We start from the raw sequence: 11,204 nt of genomic DNA, 5'->3' as shown, positions 1-11,204 counted from the left end.
GGCCAAGACTCAGGCATTATTTATACAGCCCCATCCCCTTTTCTTCCCCCAGTGGGAGAAAAACAAAACATAAAACGGTGATGACTGACACCATTAAATAAGAAAACGCTCCAAGCGAACTGATCAGCTCTTCAATCACCCCCCTTACGTCACGTGGTGAGTCTCTGACTGGGTGGTGGGTGTGTCTTATGCATCAGGGTTTCATTCATAAATACTTTTAGCTTTAAATCAAAATTAAAGTGTTCCGCGAGAGTTTGACGGTATTGGCTTTGCCCATGTACCCCCATATGGACCGTGTTAATTGATTAGGTGAGTGGTATCTCTACTGCGTGCATGCATGTGTTGTTTGTACTGTATAAACCACTTCACTCCTCCTAGGCTACTGTATGCTACCTCCTGGCGCTTTCATACTGAAAATCATTAGAACAAGAGAAATCGGACGGCATGTTTATTGGTTTATTGGTTTGCACTTTAGAATTTTGTCTACTTTATCCATTTTGAGTTTATACTTCAGGTTAAATTTAATTTGTGAAGTTATACTGATATTATGTCGCATTCATTGGAAATATGGTGAGAGCCACTGCGAGGAGCGATGTTAATTTTTTTCCCGGAGCAAAGAAATTAGCGCAGTAACGGGCAATAAGGACTTGGATGATTGCATTGGCGGCGGCGCGCCCTGTTATTATCCGTTATTACTATATTTGTATATTTCTCCTATTATAGGAGCTGTCACAATTAGTTTTTGCCACACATTCTTACCAATATATTGGATGAGGGTAAGGGGTGTGATGTGATAATTCTGTTCTGTATAGTGACAAACCTGTCGGAGAAATCAAATGCATTCACAAATGCATCGCCTGCATGTCCCATTACCATGGGCTAACATTTCGTGTTTAGTCTGTTTACTGAAGTCCATTCTTGTGCAAGAAAAGCAGGACATGTCACAATAGTCTAAAACTGAAAGACCAAACGTCAACTAGGCTAATACATATTAAAACAATAGCTACATGGTTTAACGTCATGCGGTAGGCTACCCAACCATGACAGTAGCCTAGTATGTGACGGTTCTAACAAAGATGTCTGTAATATCCAGATCTGAATCTATTGAACGTATCAGTAATGAACAAGCTAAGGCAAGTAACAAGTGACTTCCTGCATGCATTATGACCATGCAGTTGAAACTTTAGCAAATTTCTACATGAAGATGTTAAAAATGTGTCTAAATTCCTATGGAGTTCAAAAGCACAGCCAGTGAAATGAAATGTTAATTTACTTAACTTAATAACTTTGTTATTCAAATGTCTAAAAGACCTAGACAGGAATGTGCTGTGGTGACATTGACATTACTAAAAAAAGAAGAGTTTACTTTTGACAGGCATATCATCACGCACAAATACATCAAATAAAGTGGGTCTGGTCATATAGACCAATGATTCCTATACTCTTTAAGAATTTAGTTGAATGCATAATAATGAATGCAAAATGCATACAGGCTCGGAAAATAGAACGCTAATATATGTCCATTTACGGTGTTATCGGTTCCTCAAAGCAGAGAGAAAGTATAACCATGAGTCCACTTTCCTACCCAGCCAGCCAGGCATGTTAGAAACCGACATCGCTGCTGGTGGTGCTGCTGCCGGGCCGTGGGGCCAGCCCTGAGGGGAACACCGCTGGGTGGGCAGAGGAGGCAGAGGCAGAGGCAAGGCTGAGGATGCAGCAAGGGAGCTAAGGAAGAGATTCAGAGCCACAGCCATACGCGCACATCTAGAGCTGCTGCACAAAGCCCTCCATCAGGGTAAGTCTCTCTCTCTCTCACACACACACACACACACACACACACACACACACACACACACACACACACACACACACACACACACACACACACACACACACACACACACGATGTGTGGTAGAAAGCAGGCTGTGATATAGTATACTGCATGCAGGGAGGGAATTCTGATTGCAACCTGATGAGCACCATCATAGTCTTCAGGCTCGGTGGGGAGGCGCGGAGGCTGGCTATAGCAGACCCAGAGACTGGCTGGCAACACACCAGCTCACGGACGATGGTGCTGAAGTTAGAGTGTGCTGTATGAATGTGGTGCAGTTATACTGGCTAGTATAGTGCTGTTTGGTGCTGCTGGCATGTTGGCTCTCTCCTGCCAGGTGAGTAGACGCGAGCAAGTGTGTGTGTGTGTGTGTGTGTGTGTGTGTGTGTGTGTGTGTGTGTGTGTGTGTGTGTGCGTGGGCGGGCGGGTGCAGCAGTAACAGTATTAATGGCTGTGATCTGTAAGAAGGAACGCATAGCAGCACCACTAGTGTTGGTAGTGGAGCTGAGCTGTTGGAGCCCCTGGTTGGCGATTAGTGCCTGGGGCAAGCTAAAATGGAGAGAACAAGAGAAAGTGAGAGAGAGAGAGAGAGAGAGAGGGAGAGAAGCACTTATACTGTTGAGTCTGGGACTGACATGAAGTTATGTTTTGTGAGTTACAGCAGAGATGCTAATACTTTCTGTCAGTTTCTCTGGGAAAATTTGTAAATTGATTAATCTACGCACGCGCACACACACGTGCGCACACACGTGCGCACACACGTGCGCACACACACACGTGCACACACACACACACACGCACACACACACGCGCGCGGACACACACGTGCACGGACACACGTGTGCGCGGACACACACACACACACACACACACACACACACACACACACATTTTCACTTCATTCTTTGTGGTGAGTGATTCTGGTGCAGCAGACTGTATCAGTTTCTTAAACCCAAACCACACCAGTTGCAAATCCTTGCAACTAGTTGCAAATCCTTGCAACTCCTACAAAACCGTTTTAAGGTCAACCACACCAATGCAACTCCTTGCAACTGTCATTGGGGATAATGATTGCAATAGCTGCAAGTAGTTGCAAGGAGTTGCGTGGCAAATCATTGGTGCGGTTTGGGCTTACGTTTCTTAAACATGTAGAGGAGCAAAGATAATGTGTAAAACAAACAAAAGATTGGATTTACACTCACTGATAGTGCTGTCTCAAATGAATCTATCAAGCCGTTAAGAGCTACAGCATCACTTGGAGGCAACCCAGAGTAACAGAAAACCATGTGGAATACTTCCAAGCTAGTCTCAAATCTCTCGAGTCTCAACGGTCAACAAACACTGATGAGAAAATCAGCTAAATATGGTGAGTTGGCTTTGAAAGTATTTTATCAAGTTGCATGATGGAAGGCTTTCTCAAAAACAAAAAAAGAAGAAGAAAATGTTCAATATGCAACACAATTTTATACAATAGTGGGGGACCCTGCATGTTTTCTCTCAACTAAGGAGTTGTTGTTGGCCTGAAAAACATTGAAGACCCCTGAGAATAACAATGCTGGACTGGTCACATTACATGTCCATGATGAGATATGAGTCATAAGGTATAAAGGATAAATAACTGTATGGTATGAATAAGTAGCCTACACAATAAATATAAAACATGTCATAATGTTTTACAATTTAGATTAGGTGTACTTCACAACAGGTGGATGTCGTATTTGGCATACCGTGTCCTGATAAAGTGATGGCCAATGCATTACATATACAGTATCTAGTATATTGTTGCTGTTGGGCAGAAACCTCCTAACCTTTACATAATTGATTAGAATACAAAAGTCAGTCAGATGGAAAAAGAATCTCCACATTAATAAAAAACCTCCTAACTGCACTTGAGCTGCATTTGGGTAAAGTGATGATAATACAGTGAAAGGACTCATTCAAGTATCTGACAATGTATAAAGTAAACCATACCAACTTTGATGAGGCTAATTTATCTATAAATGCACAAAGTCTCTGTACGTGTGTGTGTGTGTGTGTGTGTGTGTGTGTGTGTATGTGTGTGTGTGTGTGTGTGTGTGTGTGTGTGCAATCCACGTAACACAAGAACCGTTCGCCCCACCAACTTCAAATTGGACACACGAGTTCCACACCACCACAAGGTGTGCAGTGCCTGGACTGTTCTGACATCACAATGATGTTCTGACATCTGCATTGACTCCATATGTGGGCATGCCTGACAAATAACTCCATATATGGGCATAAAAGGGACACAGACATAATAACTGGGTGGGGAATGCATTTCCAAATTGCAGAAATAACAACAAGTCATTCTTCCTATACTGGATACTGTTCTTCATCCTGTAAAGACCGGTGATACAGTATTCCTAGTTATCTGTTGTCTTGATTAGCACAGATAGTAAGCAGCTGCATACTGTAGCCATCCAAATATGTCAGTTTGTGGCTGGATGAACAGGAACAGAAGCCTTAATTTCCGTTGTATGTGTGTGTGTGTGTGTGTGTGTGTGTGTGTGTGTGTGTGTGTGTGTTTTATATTTATCTCTCAAGGGGACTCTCTCACTTGGCTTGGACCATGAGCAATGACTCTACCGTCTGGAACATCCTACCAGAGAACTCCACAGTAAGTCTCTTCTCTCAAACATCCTGTGTGAGTCGCACATGTCCGGCGTACTGCCAAACAGAGCTGTGCTTTCCCCTCATATTCTCTTTTGGCCTGACTGTCTATCAAATAGAGAATATCCTGACCTGGGCCTGCAATAATTCAATCTCTGATCTAATCTCAGCTTTAATTTCCCCTTCATAGAAATTACAACCTGACGTCAGTGTCCAGTCGTCATTAACACTTTGCTGCATATTCACTCAGTGTTTAGAGTAGGGATCTTCAACAGGGGGTTCGTGACGCCTAGGGGGTCTTCAGAGTTACTCATCTTTGTGTGATAGGGGATATATATATATATATATATATATATATATATATATATATTGTGACAATATGGAGATTGGAGATACAAGGTTTCTGCCCGAGAGCAATGATATGTAGAACAGCACTATGCTATCGCTACCTATTGGCCTTGGTTGCCATGCCATCTGAGATATTAACAATATGGAAGGGCCTCCTTTGTGCTACCTCTATTGTGTTGCCTGCCCATCACCTATTATTTGTTACAATGTCACGCCTTTTGAACGCAACACAAGCTTCACGAAGTCACAACTATGCATGCACATGAACTAATTTATTGAGGAAATAACTAAGTAATAAGTATGTGTCATCTTACTGGATAAATTAATACAATAAATAATAATAATAATAATAATTAATACAAAACACACATTAAAGCTGTGTTCAGTCTTGACAGCCAGCTGCTGATGCCGAGAAAAGGCCTATTCATAGTCTGGATTTTCGGTGGTGAGGTGACCACCGCTCCGGTGGTGAGCTGACCACCGGAGCTGAAATAACGTTGAGCGGTGCTGAGTAAAAACAGAGAGAAGGGCTGGAGCGGTGGCGGTGACGTCATATTGTAGTTCGGTGGTCACCTAACCACCGAAAATCCAGACTATGTATGAGCCTTTACGCTTTCAATTAGTGACACAGAGGGTCGTTTGACTCTTTTTGCCCTGGTGTCAAACAATTTTTATGCTGACTGATTAGTGATTACAAATGCTGTTTGTGAACTGCTCAGTAATGCATAACATTTTGTGGATGTGACAATGAGCAAACAAATGTGATTTTGAGATTTCACTGTTTCTCCAGAAAGAAGTCTTTATGATAAACAAACTGAATTTAACCCATTATAGATAGATTAAAAAAAGAAAAGAAACAACATATTCTCTCATGAAAGCCTTATTCCCATACTTAAGACTGAGACAGTTTAAAAGCCCTGGCATTAATTGATAAATTGCACTGTGAAATTATAGTTTCATTGTATGAGCACAAACCTCTTTCCTATAGTACCTGCAACAGTGGTTCTTGAAATTGGGGTCCGGGGACACCCAGGGGTTCCCCAGCAAATTCAGTCTAACCACTTTGACCCTACACACATCAGCTTTATTTTCAGATGGGGGTCCGGCGTCCAAAAACACATGAATTTTGGTGGTCTTTGAATATGACTGGAGAACCACTGACCTACAGTATTAGCTTTGCTACAGATCCAAATTCTCCCTCTCTTTATCTCAGGAGATTCCACAGGAGGTTGCAGAGGGGCAGGATGGCTATTTGATCTTCCTGGTCATCCTCTCCATTTTCCTGGCAGGAACGCTGGTCTTCATCTCCGTCCTGATCATCGCCTGCCGACGCTGCTGTCGGGAAGCGGGCCGCTATGCCAGGTGAGACGCCAAGACGATGAGCGCAAAACGACGTTCGTCAGCAGAGGCCTCCTGCTACAAAGCATAGAAAGCCCTTAGGCACTACACGCTTCATGCTCAAACATTATTTGGAGAATATCTGGTGTTCACGCTCACGTTGTATAATTACACAGTAAATGGGTTTAATTTGACTTGCTAATGGAGCTAACAATTTGAATTCTCCCGTGTTCTCCTCCACCACAGCGCTGTGCAAGATATTCTTCATAAAGATTAGTGTACGAGCACTAAAAGGACTTCAGACCATTTTGTGAGCACGCAAATGAGACAATGCAAAGACACCCCCGAACAACTTGATATATATTCAGTATTCAAATGAAAACCTTGTTGCAGTAGGGTGCAGGAAGCAATGATATAATAATAATTTCACCTTGTCACCCACTTTTACTGTGAAGCTGTAGTAGGCACAAGCTGATGACATGTGTTTAACATAATAAGGAACAGTAAAGGCCCTAGTATGCTTCCTTGTGGAATGCCACAGCTCACTGGGAGAGCTGGGAAAATCAGGAGTATCAGGATCAGGTGGACCCCCCATAGGGATGTTCTGAAAACATGGCAGTGAAAAAACATTCAATGCTCACCGTTTCCTTTCTTTTTGGTGATTCATCCACGCTCAGCTCATTCAACCCAATATGCTTTGTCCCTTTACACAGTGGCAGGCATTATCACTAGCACTTGAATATATGAGAGCACAGCTGCTATAGAGTTCAGTGTACAGGGACTGAGGCAGACTCACTGGGGCAGAGCGAAACAGAGCAGAATCATACGGACTGGTACAAATGATGAGTGTAATGAGATTTCATTGCAGCCATAGGCAGTGATTAATCTTGCGTCGCACCCAGCCATGCTCATGCGTACCCGCACGCACTCACAGACACACATGAAAGCAAAGCAAAGGAAATGAAAGAAGAAGGCAGCACAGATCCGGATGGACAGAGAAATCCCTCAAGTCACAGACACACACGTGAGCGTGACACACACACACACACACACACACACACACACACGTGACACACACACACACACACACACTATTGGGATAATGTCACCGTTATCGCTAAAAGATATGAAAAGGCCACAATGTGAGCTGGTGCAAATATATATAACCATACCATATATAATCACAATGTATCGTTATTGTTTTACGTAATTACCTGAGTCTGACCTTTTCTGTAGCCTAGTAGGTGAAACGAAAATGAGTAGGCCTACTTTAATTTTGACAATAATGCATTTGTCCTGCATTTTATTTCTTCCGTTTTAGGTTGTAACAATCGCCCCTTGTGTCTTAAGGCAAATTATTAACTAAGGAAAATTAAACAACAGATTCGTAGGGATATAGTTCAAATTATTTATATAGAGAATTAGAGATGCTGCAAACGTATATTGTCAAACAAAACGGTGTACCATCAAACCAAGCACTTGACAAAGTGCGTCTGTCCCTGTCGCTCTCCCTACAACATAAAAAGAATAATCAGGCAGACAAACTGAAATCAACAAACAATTCTTTCAAAACCCCTCCCGCCCCAAACAAGTCCCGACGCTCTCTGTCGCGTGACTTGCGTCCTGCCACAACGTTTACGACACACAAAACAAAAATCAACAACCCGCCCAAAGTCAAGTGCGCGCAACCGCGCTGAGTATTAAATAAATAAATAATAAAGTCCGCGTTCGTCCTCTTCCTTAATTGAATACCGCACGCCCGCGACAGTCTTTAGTAGTTCCTTATCCAAAGATAAGGAACTAAACAAAAAACAAACGGGGTACGGTACCCCTTAAAGTTTGTAATCCTGCAACAGAAAGCCTTTGGCTCGATCTCACCGGTATGTAGGTTGTTCAAACTCCAATGGCAGAAAACCACCGACCGGATTCCAGTCCAAACGCCAATCACCCGACGGCGGCAGCAATTAAGCGGTTGCTTAATTCCCCGACGGTCCCGACAGTTCTGTTGCTAACGGCTGCAGATAGCGCGATCAAATTTAATAAATTAATCCGACTGCTACCTGGCGCTCCTCTTCCCCCGTGTAGGCCTACACATTCATTCAGCTTTTCCCCCCTGTTCCCCGTGTGTCACTTCCTCCCTATGTAACCTTGTGTGGGTGGTGACATCAGTCTCTGTCACCTGTCACTCATCACTGTCCGAGGCCCATTACCATTCTTGTGAATAGGAGAAAATACTATGCATCACACGTTATATTTCTTTTCATAAATAACAACATGTATAAGGGGGAAAAAAAAGTAGAAAAACATTACAATGTGCTGTCACAAGGTGATGAGTTTGAACTACGGTAACAATTCAATACATTGTTGTGTTGTCAGTTTAAGAAGCTATCAAGCAGCAAATATTTAGCTGCCCCCAGCAGTAAGGTAAAAAAAGAAAAAAAGCATAGGCCATACGGCTTTTGAGCAGTAATCCTTCAAACAGATATTAATATTATAGCAGAGAAAAAATTTAATATAATTCTGCTTTTTTAGTAGCCCGTTACCAAGACCCACTTCAACCAAGCCAGTCAATTCTCACCATTAAGGCTCTGTACAAATGTACACAACTGAGGAAAACAGTCTGACTTGTTAGCTGTTGGCACAGCAGGTTGAAAACGCCCACCAATATATTGACACAATATATGGTGCCATATAGTCACATTCTGGCCTACCTTCGTTATCCATGTCTGATGTCTTACAGCAGTGTGTAGATGCCAAGGGGAAGTGTTGGAAGGGTCAAGATAATTTCATCAATGGTCAGTACATTATTGAGTGTGGACTGGTGTCCACTGTGCAGTTAGCATAGAAGATCAGCAATGGTTTGATTTGGTCTATGAAGGGGGCAGGGGAAAACAAATCTTGTGAGATCTTGTGTGGTTGTGTGCAAATGGAAATTGTGAACCAAGGCTGGTGCTAAACTAGAGGAAAGGCTGAGTGGGGTAACCAAACCAGTAGGGTTTACCCTCCTGGGAGAATTAAATGTGCTCAACAAGATTAATGGCAATTTGCTGAATATATTATGAGATATCTTAAATATTTTAGCCTGAAGGTGGTGCAAAATCAAGGTCATGGGGTCACTCACATCAGTACAGTTCATCCTCCGGGTGGTATAAAGGTGAACATGTTCAAATCAGTACAGTTCATCCTCCGGGTGGTATAAAGGTGAACATGTTCAAATCAGTACAGTTCATCCTCCGGGTGGTACAGTATAAAGGTGAACATGTTCATGGCAAATTATTCTTTGGGGACAAAAGTGTTGGACAGACTGACCGATGGACCAACATTGCCATTATTATCACCAAACTCACCATCCCTACTGCAAGATCAATCCCGTATATATCAACACAATGTTAAATGTTAAAAGTACTATTCGGCTGGCTGGTATCATGATGTTACTTTGCTAATATTTGTTCCAAGGTAAAAAAAAAAAAAAAGGTCAGCACCAACATATGCGTTGGGCAACCAAATGGTCATCTGTATTTAACAAACATTTCGAAACATCAATATTTCAGTATAGGTATCAGATGATGCTTTCTGCCTGAGGTTGGAAAAGGTTAAATTGATTGAGTAACATTGTTGTCAAAAAGGAATGACCCCTAGTAAACAAGGTTTAGACCCACTGGGATTCCCTCACAATGTGGGGAGAGATAGTTTACTCAGAACACGGTATAGGCGTGTTGTGTTGTGGTACGCTCACTACGCTTCTATGAACTGTCAAAGCCACTAGTTTCTGCTCTATGTTTTGGTTATACTTTATGACCAATCTGGGAAACCATCGGCAAAAATAGCCGATGGTTTTCGACGCATTAAAAGAAAATAATTGTTTTTCCAATCATTTGGGCGTCCACTTGCATTGTCCTCACGGCTGACCAGCGGGCTCCGGCCCACAGGTTGAGAAGTGCATGCAGGCTATATGTGATTGTTGTTGGCTGGGTTCTACGAATGGAAGCTGCAGACTTCAGGGGTAATCATGTCACAGCATTGATCTGAGTCTCTTTCTCTGTGTGTGTGTGTGTGTGTGTGTGTGTGTGTGTGTGTGTGTGTGTGTGTGCGTGTGTGTGCGTGCCCCAGGGCCAGCGATGACCCCGAGAAAACCAACACCACCTACATGGAAGATTCTCAACCCACACATGGTGAGAGAGATGGAAGAATTTTAGAAATACTCTGTTAAAAGTTAAAGTCGGGTATTCAAAATGTACTTGAGTAAAGGTACAGATATAACAAAATATACTTAAAGTACCAAAAGTGAAAGTATTCATTATGCAGGATGTTTTCAAAATGTATAAAAACTCTTTTGAAAATAGCGGATCTACAAGATCTACTTAATTACTTTCCACCACTGGGGAGAGAGAGAGAGAGAGAGAGAGAGAGAGAGAGAGAGAGAGAGAGAGAGAGAGAGAGAGAGAGATGGAATCAAGTGAATGGAAGGGACTGATATGGAGAGACATTGATGGAGAGGAGTAATTGATAAAAGAGATAAAGCGGATGAGCTTGCAGATCTGCTACTCTTGATACTTTTCTGCGACACCGCAGTATGATCGATTAGGGCATTAATTTATGAAACCAAAACACAAACAGTTAAAACACAAAGACAGGAGGTTTTCTGCCGGGCCCCATCCCCCCACAGCACATCAAACCCTGCGTATGTCTGACTCTGTATTGGTTTGTTTGTCTTTCCATCCAGAGATTACCATCAGGGTGGATGAGTCAGAGTGTCTGTCGATGGCCAGCTCCACTGACCAGCAGACGGAGCGCTTCCTCTCGACAGGCACCACAGGCCGCAGGGTCTCCTTCAACGAGGCCGCACTCTTCGACCACGGCAAGAAGGCCCTGGAGAAAGGGCGAAGGTCAGACAGGATAGCGTTTGCACAAACACACACACACACACACACACACACACACACACACACATTCTGTGCACACTGTACTGTACATATTAGGGACCGGAGGAAATAATAATTTGATCTTTTATCATGATGAAAAATCCAAGATAATCTTATTATGGTGAATTTTCAT

General features: G+C 42.8%; 1 protein-coding gene across 1 annotated transcript in view; it reads left to right on the top strand.

Moving 5' to 3' along the window:
* Window positions 1–228: 228 nt before the first annotated feature.
* Window positions 229–11,204, top strand: part of cbarpb (CACN subunit beta associated regulatory protein b) — a 26,589-nt gene continuing 15,613 nt past the window's right edge. Inside the window, exons 1-6 of the mRNA XM_080770117.1 lie at window positions 229–309; window positions 1,590–1,795; window positions 4,398–4,470; window positions 6,025–6,173; window positions 10,260–10,321; window positions 10,873–11,035. Of these exons, the coding sequence (XP_080626243.1) occupies window positions 4,423–4,470; window positions 6,025–6,173; window positions 10,260–10,321; window positions 10,873–11,035 (422 nt within the window). The 5' untranslated portion in view covers window positions 229–309; window positions 1,590–1,795; window positions 4,398–4,422. The remainder of the gene's footprint in view (window positions 310–1,589; window positions 1,796–4,397; window positions 4,471–6,024; window positions 6,174–10,259; window positions 10,322–10,872; window positions 11,036–11,204) is intronic.

The sequence above is a fragment of the Protomyctophum bolini genome (genome assembly GCF_963924005.1).
Source record: "Protomyctophum bolini genome assembly, chromosome: 8".
NCBI lineage: Eukaryota > Metazoa > Chordata > Actinopteri > Myctophiformes > Myctophidae > Protomyctophum > Protomyctophum bolini.
The sequence above is the reverse complement of the archived record's forward strand: the minus strand, read 5'-3'. Positions and strand labels throughout refer to the sequence as shown.